Consider the following 21,146-nt stretch of genomic DNA (forward strand, 5'->3'; position numbering starts at 1 on the left):
AAGCGAATAAACATGATGGTCCCCATTTACGGTGTCTGTTTCGCAACATTTGCCTTTTCTATCATTCACACTCTCGCTTTCCGTACCATAAACCTTTATTGTTAGCATTACGAATCAAAATTGTGGGCTAATTTGCGAATGTGCGCTTTTTGAGCGGTATAATTACTACTTAGATCCCAATTTTTTGTTGCACAGTTGAATACTGCACCAAATTAAAGAGATTCGCCTCTGAAAATTCGCCCCCGGATGATTCGCCTTTAGAATATTAGCCCTGGATAGTCCCGACCGAAAATGTCATAGAATACGCTCCCACTGGAATGCTCCTTCGCCAGGAACTAGCTCCAAGAAGAAAGATTTGCGTTCAGGAATATACTTCGACCCTAACGGATTTAAACGGAAGAAATTCGCTTATTGGAATAACTGCTGTGATATTAACACTTCAAAAAATAGATATAAAATACATGTAAGTATGTAAAAAAAAATTAGGGTGGTGGAGGGAATCAAAACAAGCACTTTTTCCAAATAAACCGAGGGCCCAACGTGTTTCTTTTGGCAGCCATCTCCAGAAAAGTGGTAAAATTTGCATTTCTTCTTTAATTTTTTTCTAAGCAACCATAAGAGTTAGGAAGACTGGTGGGGGGCACGTCTTTGAATAGGTTTTCGAGTATGCCCTTCCCGATTTTGCTAAATCAGTAATAAAAAATGTCCTTATGCCAAGGTTCGGTCCCTTTATCTGCTCTTAAAATCTTGAATTCAAAATCTAATGCTCTGGTTTGATTGAACTCGAATAAATACTCATTCATTGAATATATTAAAGCAAAAGCGATCACATTCCATTTCCTGGGATTTATTTTATTTATGTATTCACTTTTCTTGAATTTGTTGGTCTTAAAATTTTAGTTTAGTTCATAAAAAGAAATACAAAAAATGCAATGCCTACCTCGTGATTAGTGTCAGTGCTAAATTTGATCCTTATCTAAAATTCATTTTTACCGCAATAAATTACTAGTACATTCTCCTGTTCAAAATATCTGAATGCTAAACAAAATTTTACTCCAACCAAAGGAATGGTATCACTGAAACTGCAAAATTCCAATCAATCAAATTCGACTCTTATAGTGCAAATAATGTTCACGAGTCAATTCGTATAGGAATATTAAAATTACTTTAAGCAAATTTAATAATATACAAGTTCCTAAAAATAATCGACCACTATTTTATACAAATAAATAAATTGAAAATAACTCACAGATATTGATGTGGGTTCTCTTCTGGTAACAAATTCATTTTATTCCACCTAGGAGTATTACGCTTCCTTTATAAATATGAAAACAGATCGCTTCGACACAGTACATTTTACTTTTTGTAGCAACCTGGTAACGTTATCTTGATGATAAATGCAAAGTTTGGGGGAAGAAAAGCTGTGTGAATCGCGAATACAACCAATCCGGCTTTAAATTCTCGCAACTAATACCACAGATCGTGGTTATGCATAGGAATAAAATGCCAATGATCCGCTGTGTTGATATCAATTTTGCCCAATTTACTATTAACTAGGTTTTGATGCAGAAAATGGACCAATTAATTGTCTTTAAATTTCCTGCCGTATGTCAACATTTCATTTATCGCCTAAGGCGATCCAAAAAAAAACGTTTGTTTATGGCAGTGAGTTTGAATGTAAGTTTACTTACTCGCTAAAAGCGCTCCCACTCTCGGAATCGTTTTTATCACTCGAAAATAAATGATTTCGCTACGAATTAGGCTAATGTCGTTTAACATGAAACTAACCTTGAATCTTCAATTTCCCCTTTTTAAAGACGCGATGAAAAATAGCAACAACGTTCTTAGAATTTTTTCACTCAAAATAAAGATGATAAAACATTATCGTTACTAGATAAACACAAATAATACGTGCTCACCCTTTGCAAGTCTAATCTCCTCTGCTTAAGACTCCCTTACGGTCTCGAAAATGCACACCTTTATCGAAAATGCACCTGTTATCACTTTTATTTCCAGGCGTACTTTCGTTCACATTTGCTATGAAGCGGTATATGTGTAGATTTTAGTATGTTGAACAAAATTCAAAACAAACTTTTGAAACGGCAAATCGGTCACCTGTTACAGCACTCTTCGTACTTGCATTACTTTTATAGCACTCGCCTACGACTGGTGTCACCCAACCACCACACTCGTGCAAAGCTTATAGTAGGTACAGTATACTATGAGTTATTATTAAATATGTTCCAGATATGACTTTTTCTTGTTACTTTGATATAGTAGCGATGATAATTGTGCAAACTGTGTTACGGCAAAAGTTACTTTTTAAATGATTAAATTTACAACAAAATAACACCAATTTGGTCTTGGTCAGATAAATAACTCTTGAGACACAGCTTTTTTTTGTTTTCGTCGATTTTGACTACTAAAGATCCACTTTACGACACGAACTGCCATTTCAGTTATTAAAATACACTAAACATTCAACAAAATGAAACAGCAACTTAAGATTTTCAAGGTTTTTACCATTGTCTTTGCCATCAGGTCCTTTCCAACGTTTACAGCATAGTTGACTACTTAACAAAATTATAGAATCACCTTTTAGAATGGGGAAGGTGAAGGTGTAGTTTTTACATTTTGCTCATCTGAATGGTCGTACAATCAATATGCTGCTCAGTAATGTCCCAGTAGCTTTTTACTCATGTATGTATATTTTGGAAAGGGGTCATTCCTTAAGTCTATTGGGATAGCACACTGCCTGTCTTCTCGCGACTCGAGATCAGGCCTCCCTAGGATTTCATTGGCTGCATTAGGACTTGCGCAATAGACGATTATCAAGCACATTTGTGATGTGGACCTGAATAGCTTAAAATCGGTCCTTTTTGTATAACGTGGAGATGATGAAATAGTCAAAGATTGAGAGCACGCCTGCAGCACACTAACTGTGCTAGAGGGGGGGGGGGGCAAAAATCTTCCTCTGCTAGACCTTGAAGGCTCTACAGTATATCATCGAACAAGAAGAATTAAATAGAAACAAAAATTCTACAAATGGACATATGTCACTCAAACGTCAAACTAACAATGCCAAACTAAATAGTACCGCACAATATTTTTTATAGGGGCTTTACAAAAACAAACAAGTTAAAAATGATCACAAATCTTGAACAGCAACATGGACTTAGGCAGCCTCAAATATTTGGAATTGGTATTTAAATCAGTCATGGAAAATGAAAGTCAACTTGCCGATGATGATTTCTTCAAAAACTTCCTTGAAGCCACAATAGCTGCTGATAATCCTATCAATAGTGCAGAAGCTAGTCTAATTACAAATGAGTTATCGCAGGACAACACCCAGTTCTGTACACAGCTTCGCAAGGCAAGTAAAAATGTTACGTGTGGCTCACCAAGCAAAAGAGAACAGGAAATAACCGGCACTATAACGAACATTCAAAGAAAACTTTCTCTCGTTCAAAACATGCGTTTCTTAAATGACCAACTGAGAACTGCAACTGCAAACTTAAACAATGTGATTGCACTAAACGGAGATTTAAAGCAGAAAATGAACGACACAAATTCCAGATATCGCAATTTGGAACAAGAACTATATCATAAGCAGTTGTGTGCGGCACCTTTATATACGAACATACCGTCTAAAGTATACAGTCATGAAGAGTTTGGTGTACAGTGTGCAATTCCTTATTCTCTGAACAAGGGAACACAAGTAGTGACTCACACTCACGTAGAGAACAAATCCTTGAAACACTGTCATCGCCATCACCACCATCATTATAAGACATAAAAACGTGTATAAAAAAAATAAAATTAACATTAAATACATTACGGCTTATGGAAAATCCTTGCGCGGCTCCACTATTTATTTTTTTTACTCCGAATCCGTTTAACATAGAGCCACGAAATTTCAATGAGAGCTGGTCAATGTTACAGACAATTAAATTATGGTGTTTCTTAATTTTTAGTAACACTGGAAATAGTTAATTTTAAGGTTTAAAGTCTTTGAAGATAAAACGACGATAGTAAATCCGTGTTTTTCCATATTTCCACTGAATACTGTTATGAATTATGTGGTAAATAAATAATGTGGTACTGGTATATGCAAAACTTCATTTGGGTAAATTTATGACAAGAAAAATTGGGCATGTTATACTCAGATAAAGCGTAAATTTAAATATCTCATCTAAATCAAAATCGATACGTTACCTGAATTATACCATCAAATCAATAAATACGGTCAAATGCATCGTCTGCTTTATTTGTGATTCAAACGTTATAGGTCACAAATTAAATAAAATAATCTATTCGATGGAATTAATGATGATATTGCCAACATGAAAGGAAGGCGCCCTAGTTTGTATTTTAATTTTGTTTTCGTGTTGCTAGACTTACCTTGAATTGGACAAGAACGGAACACATTTTGCAGATTCCTTGCATTCAACCCTTAGTATATCTGGAGGGGAGAAGAGGATACGCAATCGGTGAGTCGTGCCTCAAGGCGCTGGAGAGGATGAATCCCGCTCTGGTCATATCTCTAACTAAACTGGTGACTCTTTTTACACCTTACACGTTTTCGTAACGATAAACACAGCCTAGGCCAAAAATATATCTTATTTTCACGAAGATTACAAAGTTGCATAATAATTATTTTGCTTTCACTGACAAAACATACAAAACATTAAGTAAACCAAACGAATTTGGCAGATTAGTACACTACAATGAGACTACTAAGTGCTACAAGTTATACTACAAATTATTTCCTCATATCATTTGCATTAATTACACAGGGCAGGAATACAATTTAAAAATAAGCTATACATCAAAAACACTTATGTTATTGTCGAATGGTACCCCTACATTTACAAGTTGCTTGACAGTACTCGGTCCTTTCTTCGCCTCTCTCGGTGCTCCGATCGCACAACCAGTTCGGCCAAACCGCGTGTAACTCTCGACAGTTTGCCCAATAATCGGCAACGGGACATGCGTTCGTGCATAGTTTTTTGGCGTGACATTTGCGGCGACACATTCCGCACGGTCTGCCTCTTCTGTAAGGGGTACCTAGCCTTTCGGGGTGATTACCTCTGAAACAATACGCCAATTAGACAGTCTTAAGGTGGATTACACGACAGACAAGCTAAATTTTAATTAATCAAATTAACTAATCAGAAACATAATGCCAAACAATGAGAGCGGAACTCATTAATGCATGCTCTTTTTTGTCCACTCATGCTTCATTTACCCATACTTCCCGTCGATAAAGAAATAGTAACACAATTGCGGTAAGAAAGTGAAATTATTGCCTGAATCTTTCACGCACGCCACACATATTTTTTTCACCTTTGTTATGCGATTTTCTTTATTTACACCTGAAAGATCTAATCTCTGTTTGTACTTACATGGGGCAATAATTGCACACGTAACTGTAATAGCCTCTTCCTTTATTGTTACCCACTCTATCGCACTTGGTAAAACCGCATCCAACCTGATGGCTTGTTGCCCATACCAATTGAGTGTAGTGACCTATCACGTATAGGTCGTTATTGTCGCCACCAAATGTGAAATTGTCTTTTTCTAACCACCACGTTTTTATGGCAAATAACCTGGAAAATATATATCGTTGTAATTGAAATAAATATAAACAAATTGTGGTTGTTTGCTGAAGAGAACTGTACTTTAACTTCTATTAGTTTGTACATTTCCGTTCATAAACCAATCCATGTTAATCATTGCATTATTTTGATTTAGTTGACCGACTTTGTAAAAAATCTCATGATACAACTAAGAAGACAATGAGGTATAATAAAACAAACATATCGCTTCATGCCTGCTGTTAATAATAAATGAATATAGACAATCTAATCTTGTTTATTCCCATGTGTTATGCTACAAACATTGCAGCACGTCTTACCAGAAGCTTATATTATGGTTTGCCTATGCTTGAATATTTGGAGGAACATATGCATTTTAATGAAATCTCAAATTTTGAGTTATGAATTCTTTACAAGAAAGCACATTTTTAAAGGAATTCTAATATGATGTTGTGTAACGGAAACCCGCTAGCGTATTTTTTTATTTTTTGAATTTTCATTAGATTTTATGAATATTTTGGTAGCGTAGTATTCTATATACACGAGTACTTCTCTGTGTAGAGACGGGTAGTAAAATAACCCTACCGCAGAGGGCACTGCGTGTCGTACAATGCGACTAAACAACGGCAAGCGCAGCGTTGAAGACCCTTTCTTTGCCTTTTTCTACTTTTTAATTATTTCCCCTTCTTGTTGCATCCTATCTTCTTTCATAATATTGTTCGCTGTTCCCGTTCTATTCTTCTTTCTAGTGTTCTTCATCCTTGATACGGGGGCGTATCTTTTCCTTTTTTACTCTTCTTTCAACTTTTTTTGTTCCTTCTCGACACCTCCAGTTTTTACTCGGCTTCCTCCGTTCTCTGCCTCTCCACGAAATCACCGGCTTTGTTTCTTTCTCTACTTCTTCAACTCAACCCCTATTCTTCTCCATCATTTAGAATTGCTGTTTTCTTTCTTCTCCTTCTCCTTTATCGTTGCTCCTTTTCGTTGCTCCCTCCTTTCACTTCCTCGTGATTTTCTTCCACATTCTACTCCCCTTTTCTTCCAGTTTCTTTCGCTCCTTTATCCCTTCTGCTCCCGCTTCAGTTTCACCAGCACTTCATCTAACTTTTCCTACTCCTTTTTCCCTGCCCCTACGCTTTCTCGTTTATACTTCCCTTGCTTCTCTTCTTCTTTCTTTTCCACTTTTTAAACTTTCCTACTCCGTCTTCTCCAACTCCACCCTCTCCGCGTGTTGTAACTTTCCTTATATCTTCCTTTGAACCTTCTTCCTTTCTTAGCCTCCCCCCTCCCCAATTTTCCTTCTCTTTAACACTTTTTTAGTGCACTTTCACATTAAAATCGAAAAAACAAATTCTCACAAGTGGCTTAACGAATTTTTTTACTTTCGCACCGTCTTATTTCTTCCTTCCATTATCCTTCTTCAGCTTGTACTCTTCCTATTTTCTCTCCATTCCCGCCCCCCAACATGTACCTCCACCTGTACTTCTTTTCGTTCTTTTTCACCCTACAAACTTTGCCTCATGTCAATTCCTCCGCATCCTCCCCCATTTACTACTGATTTTTTACTCTTTCTCTCTTTTCTTGATCCTCTCCCTCACTTTGTTTTGCGGATTATTCTCTATTACCTACTCCTTATCTCTTCCTTTTGTTTTCTTCCTACCTTCTCAGCTTCACGAATTCGTTTCATCCTGCTACTATTCGCTTTATGCTTCTGCTTCTCCTCATCTTCCTTGTTCATTCTTCATCATTTTGAATTCGTAAATTCCAGAAAATCCACCTACTCCACAGCACATCTTTCTCCCTTGTGGCTTGTTTCTCCTAATCTTCCGTCTTTCCCCCCGATTCTCTTTGCCTCTACCTGTATACCATTTACAGTCCGCTACGATCAATTGCGTAACGCTAGATTTCCATTCTCATTTTACTTTTCTTTCTACCCTTGCCGAACCTCCACCCTACTCTTAACCCTTCTCCGCATCTGTTTACTCCTCATTTGCTACATTTTCGTTCACCCTCCCGTTCCCCACCCTTATCTGTGGTATCTCCTCCAGCCTCCTACTTTCCTGGATTCTTCTCATTCTTCCAACTAGTCCTTTCCCTTTCTCTCCTACATCCTTTCTTCTAGTCCCTCACTCCTGCTTTCCGTCATCAGTAGGTATCGGTATTTGAAGATACCGTTGTGCTTCTTTCTTCAATTTCTTGACAGTGACATTTAAACAAAATCTAACCAGTGCCTTCTAGGATCTTTGTTTCCCTCAAACGTATCCTACTCTTAGACCATATAGTACATGGACTGCTATTCGCCCTATGCTTTCAATACAAAATGGATGGTCACGGATAGAGGGCACTGTAGTCGTGGGTATGTGAATCTCAGGGTAAACTAAAGTCGTGTAAACACCACTAGGATCGCTTAAAGAGCAGCTTTATAGTAACCGCGTAGTACGGGAAGCTTTAAATACTCTTCATTATTTGCTATACGTCCACAAATAAGAATAAGTTTGCTTTTCTTGGGATATCTAGGCGATTAATTAATTGACGTTTATTAATTTATAGGTTGACAGTCTCAAATCGTGTCTCATCGGACAACTTCGGACAGACTCGTTTACCCTGAAACTCACATACCCAGCGATGTCCTTGACCATATTTTAGTTACAATTGGCAGTCCATGTACTATATGGTCTAAGATCCTACTTCATCCGTTCCTCCTCCTCTTCCTTACGTATTCATCTCTTCCTTCGTGTGTGGATTATTTATACACCATTTCGAACAAGCGAGTACAGATCGTTTATGCCTAGAAGAAGCTTGAGAATTTCACTCGATGTGCAAAGCTAGCGAGTGGGAACACATTCGGAAAGAAAAAGACCTCCACGCGCTACGACTGCCATAAAACAACTTGACAAATTTTATTATTAAATACGCAGACTGTTACTACTAATTACATTAATTAAACAGTAAACCAGGGAATTCTGCCCATTTTATATCAATGACTAATGACTATTTCCAATTATATTGGCATTCAGATTTCTCAGAATTATAGAAGCTGTTATTTTAATATCCGTCTATGTGTCTATGCGTCTTTGTGTCTCGGTGGTAGAAGGATTTTAAGCCCGTAAGAACATATCATGTACAAATAGAGGATTTAAGGTAATAGCTATTTAAATTTCCAGTTAAAATTATCATGAGAGCTGTTAAACTGTTTTTTTTTATTACGATCATAAATTACATTGTTTGACAAAGTTTATTATACCATTATCTTGGTACTGTTTTTGATAATGCGTTTTTATTAACCATAACAAATCGTAAATGTCACACTCCTATTGTGATGTAGTTATGGTTTGCCAATTAAATTGATACACAATCATGCAATAAATCAAATAAATCTGTAATTTATCTATATAAATAAAAATGAATGTTTGTACCTAATGCTTGCCTAAACCGTTCATCCGATTGCTATGACATTTTGGTTAAAGGTTGGCGTATGGCCACGAACGTTACTGAATTAGTAAATTGTGAGAGGTGAGACGGGCAGCCGCCGAAACCGAGCTTATGTCCCTTCCGGGAGCGTGACATTGACTGATAGGCGGTACAAAGTTCGCTCGGTCTGCTTAATAAACAAGGGCAACTGGCGCCTATTAATCTTCTTTTAATGCCTTAAATATAAAAATGTACCTCTAGAGGTACCATGCAACCTAGTAGCATTTTCCAACAAAGGTGTCACGCGTGTGAAACTTGTCATTCTGAAGAAAATAGTCACCTTCAGTAGCTAAAATGTACTTGTACTTGATGAACAATATTTAGTTAAATGATTCAATTTAATTAATTTGTAAGCTGAAACATGTAAATCATAACCAATCAGGTGGATCTGACCGGACAAATTAAACGTACTTGTGCAGTATAGCCTACTCTAGATTGTTCCTTATCACTTAAGACATTTATCCATTCCATAATAAGAGGTTTTGGGACGCAAAGGTAGCATCATTTGCGATTAAAAAACCATGACCGTATAATTTTTTTAATTTGGCAGATCAAGAGAAATAACACTATAACGTGGATGGTCCGGCAAGTTCACATTTGGCTCCCTCGCGTATTCTTCACTTGAAGAATCAAGCATTGAACCAATTACATATAAACACTTTTGAGACTAGGGGCTTCATCACAACACACTGCTTAGGGGATAGACTACACTTTGTAATGCAGTTTACATTTCTCGAATTTCATTTATGTGTAAAGAATTACATATGTACCGCTTCATAAGGAAGGTAAACGCGAGTAGGTCCGGTGGAAGCGACGCGAAGATTAAAACGCATGGGTGAACCGATAGTGAAGCTTCGTCACGAAGTTTCCGTTGAGCGTGACTCGGTTTTTCTACTCGGCACTAAAGGAGATAATAGTAAATGTTTGGGATTCGAAGAATTTGAATAGCGGGACTTATCGAGGCCCTGCCGGCAATCTCGAACGGGCCTTTACGCTTGCGTGTTAGAGCGACATTCACATTCACTACACTTGAAAGCTTTTCGATACACTTGCACAATCTGCTGGAAATCTTGCATCGGTTATGACTTCCACTCCAACTCTTCCTACTGCTCCATTGAGTCAAGTAAACTTGCAGTATGTACATAGAACTCCGATATATAAGTGGAGAATTAAATTTTCGGGAGATTCGCCGAAATCTCACTCTGTTTTACTTATCGGAGTTAGGGCCAAATGTGCCAAAGACCATCGACGCTTTCTTGACGGGATGTCGCCGATACAATGTGGTTAAGCAAGATCTTAGTCGCTACGAAGCATTGAACACTCAATCACATTTACCTTTACTTAAACCGGGATTTAGTAATTCAGTTACGCCACGACAGATACCGGAACAACCCACCATTAATGTTGTCGATATTAAACAATCACAGGTGTTGGAACTGTCAACGTTTAGCTTATTTATTTCTAGACTGATAGGGCACCATCGAACCGAATGTCCAGAACCACGCCAGCTTTTTTTGCTACAAGTGTGGTACTACTGGCGTTATTGTCCGTAATTGTAGGTTTTGCTCGGGAAACGGGCTTTGAGATACTTCATAAGTCGTGGAGAGCTCTCTGATTGTCAATTTACAAAGATGACATCTCTTCAACATGCCTCCCACTGCAACATGTAGGCTATGATTTGAGACTTTATGCCGAAATGCACATTTTGGATATGCTGGATTCGGGTGCGTCGAGATCTGCTATTACAGTGAATCCCTGTTTTCCAATAACAGCATTTACATTTTATTAATCAACCTACGTCACATCAATGTTACGATAATCGAACTGTGATTATCGTTGGTCAATGGTGGTACTTACTTCGAGTACTTAATAATATTGGGCATCGATTTCTGGGCTAGTATGGGTATTTTACCTAATATTTTTGATAATCGCTGGCATTTTACTTCCGATCTACCAGCAAAGTCAATTTCTTCTAATATGGAAATACCTCTTTTGAGTGTCAAACAACAGCACACTTGACAGGCTCTTTTTACTAGTAAATTTGACGCTTTATCCACCGTGGGCGAACATGAAATTCTTGTTATCCCTAAATTGACCCCATAAAACAGCATTTTGCAGAGCTAAACTGAAATATTTTGGGTCAATTCGTTTGGTTTAGATCCAGATCCGAGGAAAGTCAACGCCATCTTATAAATGAAGTCTTCTACTAATGTCAAGGAGATACGACAGTTTTCAGGAACCCGTGGTTGGTACAGGAAATCCCCGATTTCTCCACTGTTGTTGTTCTGCTACCAATTAAATTTGTATGGGAACCTGAGTGTGAAGAAGTTTTTGTCCGATTGAAAAAAATATTGAGTACCACTGACTTTTCAAAACCTTTTGTCCTTCACACGGACGCCTCATCTTTTGGTTTAAGCGCCATGCTTACTCTACTCATGTATTCCCTGAGGGTGAATGTGTCATTTACGATTTGAGTGAATTAAGACATTACTTTGAATATGTTTCCTTCACAATAGTTACGGATCATCATTGCTTATTGTGGCTTCATTCTCTCAAGAATCCACAAGGACGCTTAGCAAGACTTCAACCTTATTCCCCGAAACAAGTAAAATTATTTTTAAACGGTTAAAAATCATTAGCGGCACTTGAATCCAAATAAGGGGTTTAATCTGTATTTGGTTTGGTAATGCTGTGCAGTAAAAATGTATTTGAAGGGGTCACCCTAAAAAAAATGGCCAACTATTTCACAAAGGTAAGTTGTCTTTCGGGATATGTGGAATAGTTTGTTCTTCGTATAATGCTCACATTTAACCGTCTTTATAGCCGCAACACGCTAATTACAGAATTAATTGATCCATAGAACTAGAAGGTTCACTAACCTTACGCAATCGAAATCGCAAGTGTGTGACATTTTGTAAAAATTGACATTTAAATTTAATCGTAGGTTATGTTTACGTTAAGCACTAAATTAGATCTGCTTTGTTTATAATGACGAACAAGTACTTCTTGAAAAAAAATTATATGAAGCTGTATATTTGTGTGAAAATTACCACAAGTCTTTTAGCAATTTTTTACAGTGCGCATAATACTATTTCATTTGTTGACTTACACTATTTCTAAGAGTTATGGTTTTACATGTGGATATTCCTCTTCCAAAATATCCACTTAAACAGAAAAGCCACAAATCAAGTGTAAATACTGATTGTGCTTTTTTCGAAGAAGAGACTTTGGCAGCGACATTTATGTTTAAATAAGGAATGCTTCTCACTAACCGCAATTTTTGCACAAGCAGTAACCCAAAATTCAACTTTCCTAAAATATTTTAAATGGAAAAGGAGCGTTGTTCCCAAAACTGACAACAACGTCCCTTTCTTTTGATTTTGTATCTAAAAAAGCTGGAGCAAAAATAATTTCAGGGTAACCCAGTCGGTCAGCTATGTCACACCGGTAGGCAAAAAAACCACCACGATAGTATAGGTACTCACCAAGGAACTTGATGTGATGATACAAAAATGTTTTGACCGCATGAACCGAAGTTGTCAATGAATCTTCCGGTTGCATTGTCGTGGGTTAACAGCATACAAGCGTCCGACCATCGCTGAGCTGATCGGGCCACCTCATGATTCCATTTCTGTAACGAATCGCACAGTATAGCAGGTGTATCAAACAGCATTTGTTAGCTGTTTAGCTGTTTAAATTTTGCAGATTAATTAAAACCCAGAATGTTATAAGGTACTAAATTGATACGTCCTTAATCAATTAAAATAACGCTATGTAAATAAACGAGCATATTAATATGGGTCACCTCGTAAACCGAGGATATTTATTTGACGCAATTTCGATGCTATACATTAACTTGTCACATTAACAAAACTTGAATACGTGACCAATTGTATAAACAAAAAAATGCTTGGACGGGGTCCATTATAATCCTAAGAAGTAATAAATGAACGAAATGGATATTTAACTTGTAAAGAAAGCGCTCTGGAGGGCAGTAAAAAATCATTAGTAATATAGCTTACATAGTAAAGGGTGCAATTTGGGCGGCCGCACTGCTGCGGTTTATGCCGATAGGTGGCGAAAGAGTAAAATATCATCCTAATTTTTAGCATACGAATAAATTTTTGACGAATGTGTAGAAAGTTTTCGAATATTTTATTTGAAAAAGGAAGGTTTGGTTTAGGTAGATATTAAAGAATTTGTCGGCAAATCGATAACAAAATAATCGATAAATCGAAATTCAAAGTTAAACGACATATGATTTTTTTGGTAAAAAAAAGCGACAATATTTACTTTAATACCTTCACAGTGATACGGTGCACACTTTGGGATCGAAGCGATTGGTATTAATTTGAACGCTTTTTGAATAAAAATTCGAGGTGTGTCAATTATAGGAACTAAAAAGTGTCAATTTGGTGTAGCCACGATTCCAAAGATATCGCTTTAAACAAACAAGAAATCCGGAATTAGTAATATTACCTACAGATTTGTAATTGATCGGCTGCTCGCCTTTCAGTGAGGGTTTTGTGCATATAATACCTAAAGGGTTTTGAGTGGAAATTTTGAATCAACGTGTGCGGATCTTACATATGAATTTGCTTGAACGTAACTAGAGACATCTATCAATGACGAGCAGAAGTAGCACGAGCAATATTTTTATATTGTTATGTCATTGCGCGCCTCTTCCGGCAATTGTATAAAGCAAAAGTAATAAGTGTATCCCCTCTATTTGCGGCGCCCTCTTAATAACGCTTTTGTTTATAATTCACGAAACTAAGGGCCAATTGCACCGTCAAAATTAAGTATCCCTTAAGCGCGGTTTAGACGCTACGATCTTGGCTTCGATAAATCGTAACGATCTGATTGTCCAATTTATCGTTCAATAAATCGAAAGAGTGCGTACTGTTTACATGTAACGATTTCTTATTCCAATCTCATTGTCCTTCACGGTTTAATACAGTTTTTATTTTTTTACTTTTCAACTTGTCTTTTGGTTCTGTCCACTAATATAAATTATACTCGCATTTTATTTCTTACATTGCTTGCTTACAATAGAATCTTAATCTCGATTATGATTTCTGACTAGCCATGTGTCGCCAAATATTTTTTTTGGGTGGCCAAACTTGATCGCCACTCGCCAAATGTAAAACGTGTGCGCTAGAGACAGTCCAAGTAGCCCAAATGGATACAAAAATGGTTCACGTCGGCAACATTAATCACAAATCGTAGCGATAAATCGCTGTTATTGTTTACACGTTCCAATTTATCGCTACGATTCGCAGAAATTGAAGCCGGCCACCATCAACCATCCAATCCAATTCCAATTCCAATAAATCGCTACAATCCTCTGTTCACACGCAACGATAAATCGTAACGATTCGATCGTTACGATAAATTGTTACAATTTATCGTAGCGTCTAAACCGCGCTTTAAAGTTAAGCATAACTTAAATACCATAGCAACACGATTGATTTAATAATAGTTGCCATAGATTTTAAGTTCGACTTAACTTTAAGCAAGGCTTAATTTTTTGGTGCAAATGGGGCCTAGTGGTCTAATTGCACCGAAATAGGTGCATAAATGCCGCCTGTATTGCGTATAACATTTCCATGACAATCATAAAATTACGAATAATCAATCCACTTAATTAGAAATATATTCGAGCATAAAATAAATATGATTTCGTTTTATTTCCCTTATTTTTAAATTATGTTGCAGGCATAATAATAAAAAAATACTATTTTATATTTTATACTACTTCAAAGGCCTTTAAACTCGTGCGTGCTTTAAAGATTAATAAATAGAGGCATGCAAAAAAAAAAGTTAAACTCCACATGAATGATGACAGTTGTGTCACATACTCTTAAATCATAAATGTCAATTTGAGAAGAAAAAGCAATGAGATACTCAAAGGTTTTACTTTATGGCTGCTGGAATCACGTTACCAAGTCATTTAAATTGCTACCGACACCAGTACAATCGCCTTATCATCGCGCGACCTCATTTTTGGCGTATAAAAATTCGAAAATACAAGATAATTCCGCTCGAACAAATTAATAATTTGTAATTACATATATCATATTTTTCAAATTAATAAGAACATCTTATCATCAGTAACATTGAGCTCGTTTGTATTGAGACTATTAACTGTACCGCCAATTTACAAATATAAAATATGAATATAAACGTTCCGTTTCGCATGCCGCATTGTGATAAAAAACTCTTGAAATAAACATTATGCTTACGTAATTTTTCGTGTATACAATATAAATTGTGATACAGATGCCAAAGCAATTATCTTGAAGAAATCAAGATACAAAAACGTTCCAATAACGACATCTTCAACAAGAACTTGGCCTAAATGGAAACGAATACCTCGCGGATAACAAGGGCAAACGGTGTTAATTGAACTTAATGATAGGTCAATGAACAAGAGTTATAAGCACATTCGCATTGTTGCTAAATTAAACATGTGCTAATTGAAAACCGATCAACCTTTTTTTCATTTTATTTATTTTATATTGTTTATTTACGGTTGTTTGAACTTTTTGGTTGAATTTTACTGACCTTTATGCAAATCCTCATGTGCACCTGAACAGATTTAGTTTTACTTGAAACTTAATACAAAGGATATTTTCTATTAACGCCAAATAGAAAACATTACGTCAGAATCGCATTAAATCATTGCGAATAAGATTTGTCTACTGCAGACAGTCGGTGTTAATTGTTAATTAATATGATGTTTGGGTAATTACTCGTCATGGTCGTTAATAAGTTAAATTAGAAAAGATTTGTCGTATGATTTTTGACAATATTTATGCAAATTTATCGTTTTAGGCGTGGTCAAATCGGATAATTTTGATTTGTATAGTATAGTAAAGTTGTCGCAAAACGATAGCAAAGCGAAAATAAAGATAGTAACATAAATGGGCACAAAATGGGCACTTGCGGGTGAAATTCTTAGGACTGTTTGTTACTAAACGATTGCCTTAGAAACCACATCTGTAATATATGCTTACCTTCCTGACAATACAGTCGGAAGTGCGTTAAATCAAAATAGATGTGAAAATGCCGATTTCTTCAAAAATGTTCATTTGGTAATTCTATGCGTCATAAAATATTCAAAAGTGTTTTCACGAAACAACATCAAAGCGAGCATCAAAGTAAAAATTAAAAAACTAATCGAAATGGGCGCAAAATGGGCACTTCCCGGTTTAATTCTTTGAACTTTTTGTTACTAAACGATTACTTTAAAGAACACCTCTGTTACATATGCTTCCCATCCCGACAGTACAGTTTCAAGTGCGTTAAATCATAATCGATATGAAAAAGTCCATTTTTTTCAAAAAATTTTATCAAAAATTGACTAATTTTGTTTTTTTGATAAAATTTATAAAACCGAAACTGACAAATAGTCTGCGCTCCAATTTTATAATTCGTGTTTACAAATAAAAAAATTAAAAATAATAATATTAAAATCGTTACACGTTTTTATAAATCATAAAGAATTTATGTAAAATTGAAACAAAGTCATCGGATGCAATCCATAGCATGAAACGCAACGAGATTACACATGCGTGCGCAATAGTCAACTTTCCTATGTGAGCAATTTTATCGAAATTTTTATGATATTTTTCTCCAATAAAAGTACCTACACGTACTGCATCGAATATATAGGTTGCACCCCAAAACTGAAGACACAGACGTAAAATACCCCATTTTTGGCGGTATTTGTGCTAAATATATTCACTCTAGCGGAGCTTAACATACCTATGATGCAATATTACAAATCGATATATCGTAAATTTCTTTTCGCTTTTTTCACCTTTTAAAAAATACAAACGGAACGGCACTTAAAAAAACAACCCTAACTACATTCTCACAACAACTAAGCAAAATAATTTTTAAAAAATTGCACAACGATAAAACAATAAAAAATCCCTTTCCGCTCGGCCAATCATTATTCCGCATTAATACCTATATAAAAGTGTCAGCCATTTTGTTCCAATATGGCGGAATTGGCTGATTCACGAAGGACCTATCTAGTTGTTTTTAAAGCGAACATTTTTAAATTGAGATTATTCTTTTCATTTGGGTTGAGTTGAATCAGAGATGCGGAGGTTTCTGATTCTTCAAGTAAATATAATTAAAATAAGGTCTGTTCCCCTATGAACTTAAAAAATAGAGTTTAAGTGAAGTGAAGATTTTTCCTAATCTACATTACTTATAACAAATAAGTTAAAAAGTAATCGTAAACGATTTACATAAAGCGCACTTCCACTTGCATTCATTTCCCATTTGTAAGATGCAACTTCTGTTAAAATCGTAAAAATCCGGCCACAAATATGAAAGATAGCGTTGCAAATGTGCAATCCATTTTTGACGTGCTACTTCAATTTCAGTTTATAAGAAGAATTTTATTTCAATGCTTTTCTAAATAAGAAAGTTGGAACTGCGCATGCGCAAACCTAAATTTTGAAATTAACTTTAGATTTTCTTTTGCTCCAAGGGCCTATGTATTAAATTTCATTTAAATGCTTCCATAAATAAAAAGTTGGCACTGCGCATGCGCAAAACCAAATTTTGAAACTGGCGATTGATTTTCCTTTATTTCAAATGCCTATGTATCAAATTTCACTTTTGAAAGGGTCAGATTCTGATTCAGAATTCTCTCAGAAATCCAAAAATGTAAAAATATACAGCGTGTTCCATTTAAAAATTCACAACCTGGACTATTTCCGATGAAACCGGAAGTGAGCGGAAAGAGAAAAATATCCGAAAACTCGCCTTTTCACATACCATTTACCTGTACCAAATCTCATTTGATAGGTACACCTAATAGATACTCTAGCAATTATGGCTTGCCTAATAGATTCGTTGACACCCAGTTTAGGTAAGTTAGGTCGGGAATTCATAGTAAGTAGGTACATGTAGTACAGATTTTTATAAAGATAGAAAGTGGGAAATGTAATGGAAATAATGTAAATGAAGTTGTTTGTTGTTTAAAAGGATGTATTTTGCCCTTTCGCTAAGCCATTCTGGAATTGTCAGACTCGGAACCCCCTGTTGAATCCGCCACTGGGAAACTCAAGTGAAAAAATGTGACTACACGGATTAGTGTATGGTGGTGAAACTTAATGAAAATTTCACTTGAAACGGATGCAGAATCTAGGTCTAACAAAGAATCGTTCATCAAGGCAAGGTGGAAAGCATAACATTGACATTATCCTGCATTGATCATTATTTGGTGACAGTGGCATGTTGAAAAGTGCAAATGAATTGTAGGTACCCATTCCCATTGGTATTTTCTACTTGATCGACTATTAGATATAATACGCCAAATCGACGGTTTTTTTGAAGCCCTATATGTTTACAGGAAGAGATTATAAACTGAATCGCAAGGTGATTGAAACCAAAGATTCAAGGTTCTTTTTTTGCAATAGAACTGATAAGTGGCACTGTCGAGATGAGCATTCGTTTCGATCATAATAAACAAATTCATAAATTATCGATAAAAATCAGAGAAATATTACTCACCCGACTGCTTATCTTAGCGTATTTACTAATTAGTCGATCAAAAAAAAATGCCACGGCACGAGTATTAATTGCCGATTAAATTTGCTCAATCAAAGTTGAATATTAACACTTAAATTTAAGTAGGTAAAACCTACTTTACGAAATTAAGCAGCGACGCACCATCCTCAACATGTTGGCAGCCCTCGGCACCACTCTCGTTCGAAAGTAGTTGTGGTACAACACGATCTTGTTCTGTAATGGTTTCCTATTGGGTAGTAGCGCACTTTGTGGTATTTTGTCCCCCATCACTTTGGGCTCTGAAAATTTTCCAATGGAAATTAGGGTTTTCACGAGGGAAAACTTACGTCGATCGCTTCTCCATGCTTCGGAAGTCTGGTCCACGAATACCAATGCGATTAAAGCGAAAAGCAGTACATTTTCCGACCTCATTCTACAATGAAAAGCTTCATCAGAATCTCTTTGCATTCATTAATGTATAACATTTATTTATTTTATTGAGTGCGCGCTCAATTCATTAATTGCTACAAATAGAAATGCAATAGGTCACTGATAGCGCAATACACCAATAAGATCCGTTCATCCTAATTATTTAAATACACTCATGAAATGAAAAAAATTAGCACTTACATGCTTCTTTACTATGATCTCGGATGATGATGTTGACTAGAACTCACTTAATATAAGACTGACAAATATCTGCTCCAAATCATCTACTGTTTGTATAATTACTGATCGTCATTGGTAGCATTAAAATTTGTCAATTAAATTAATCGCATTCGAATATTGTGATGTATCTCACTTGTGTTACTAAAATAGAACTCTCGCACAATGGCGATATTCATATTAACCTTAATTTAAAATTTAAGCTTTTGATCACCCGGAAGACATAGGGTATTTAGGCTATGGCAATGAATTCTGATTAAATCAGGTGAAACTAGAACGGAGGTTTCTCAAATCTTAACACATGGATAGTAACAATTGAGTTTCCTGCAAATCTCCAATGCATGTAACTATAACAACAATTGTTTAATCAATAGTGCACCTACAAGTAAGGAATAGACATTGCCAATGGATTTTGACGGATCTAGCCTTTTAAAACTCGCAGAACTTCTGAAGCCGCAAAAGGAATTTGATACTGATTCGGATTCAGAGGATGACGCCCGTGATCCCAAAGGTAGTGACTCCCATTGTTTTTGGAAATTAATGCCTTTTTTAGAGCCAGAATGTAAGGGAGGAAAGACACCAAAGCAAAGCGTGTACAGCAAATTACCACCAGAAAAGCCAAAATTTGACGTAAACGATCCAGAATCCGAGGAAGCGTTATATTTTTCGGAACAATCGTGTGCAAACTCAGATTGGAGAAAAACGCCGCAGTGGGAAGTCGCGTATAAACAGCAAGTGTCCGCTTCCGATGTATTTTTGCAAGTATTTGCATCCCTAACAGAATAGTTGAAAAGTACACCAATCGATTAATGTTTGTTTTAGATGAGCGGAAAATCTACATCTACGGCTAGTTGTGAGGACATGATAATTAAAATTAATTTACCGGAAGAGGATTTTCGCAATATCGATCTGAAAATTACGGAAACTTGCTTAAAATTGGTGTCGCCCAAATACAAACTTGAAGTACCGCTTCCTCAACCGGTAGATCCCCAGCGAGGAAATGCACAATGGGATAAAGATGCCGAAAAACTCGTCGTCACGCTCAGAATGAATCGAGAATTTGATTTTATCAATTTTTAACTTTGTACCTAGGGCTTTTAGATTAGTTATTATAATTTGATGCAAAATGTTCGTAAAATTCTTGCCCTCAGATGTCTAACAGAAATGGAAAAAATTTTAGGAATTGGGATATATTTATTCCAAAGACCTTGACTTTGATTAATACAACCCAAAAGTTAGTTAAAATCATTTGTGGAATTATCAAGTTTAAGCAGTGTGGTTAATAAAGATAGTAAATGCATATACATAAAGTTGATTACAATCAAGGTTAAAACAGATTTAGGGAACAATGGGTAAGGTAACCAGGCACCTAAATTCTGAGAAAGGGTGAAGGGTACAAGATGTGACTCATCTTTTGTGCAAAGTCCATTTGTTAAGAGCAAGATGGAAAATTACATGGTCTTTAGGCAAATTATATGAATCGCAACTCATTTATCACACATAGATTCTAAACCGAAGAGTTTTAATAGGCATAACCTTACCCCCAAGATATGTAACTTGTCCCTAGTTTCGGAATGTCGAGCCTACAGTGGATCTTTCACATGATAATAAAGATCATAAAATGAAATTCATTACCTTCACAGCATTGGTTTTTTTTAATGTACCTCTAAATGAATCACCGGTTGGTAATGAAATCTAGCTAATAAATATTAGTAAAAAATGTTACTGCAAGGAATTTCTACAACGAAAAATATTGGAGAAAGAAAGAGTATAAATTTGTTAGAAAATTTCTCTTTATTTGATCTATTGAAATATTTTCAGTCAGATACTGATTGCATTATATATAAATATAATAATATTTAATCTGTATTTCTAAAT

The 21,146-nt window shown here is 35.9% G+C and overlaps 2 protein-coding genes across 2 annotated transcripts; one reads left to right on the plus strand and one right to left on the minus strand.

The window, feature by feature from the left end:
• Positions 1-4,602: 4,602 nt before the first annotated feature.
• Positions 4,603-19,365, minus strand: LOC116171688 (serotriflin-like). Its single transcript, XM_031488655.1, has 6 exons — positions 19,233-19,365; positions 18,950-19,035; positions 18,765-18,901; positions 12,554-12,699; positions 5,406-5,609; positions 4,603-5,090 (listed from the first exon to the last, which is right to left on the minus strand). The coding sequence occupies exons 2-6, from the start codon at positions 19,032-19,034 to the stop codon at positions 4,844-4,846; spliced, it is 819 nt and encodes a 272-aa protein (XP_031344515.1). The 5' UTR covers position 19,035; positions 19,233-19,365; the 3' UTR covers positions 4,603-4,843.
• On the plus strand, positions 19,274-20,527 carry LOC116171689 (protein PIH1D3-like). The gene is made up of 3 exons (XM_031488656.1): positions 19,274-19,779; positions 19,822-20,030; positions 20,091-20,527. Exons 1-3 carry the CDS (start codon positions 19,674-19,676, stop codon positions 20,346-20,348), a joined length of 573 nt encoding a protein of 190 aa, XP_031344516.1. The 5' UTR covers positions 19,274-19,673; the 3' UTR covers positions 20,349-20,527.
• The last annotated feature ends 619 nt before the right edge of the window (positions 20,528-21,146 follow it).

Source organism: Photinus pyralis, unplaced genomic scaffold, assembly GCF_008802855.1.
Source record: "Photinus pyralis isolate 1611_PpyrPB1 unplaced genomic scaffold, Ppyr1.3 Ppyr1.4_LG5, whole genome shotgun sequence".
Classification (NCBI taxonomy): domain Eukaryota; kingdom Metazoa; phylum Arthropoda; class Insecta; order Coleoptera; family Lampyridae; genus Photinus; species Photinus pyralis.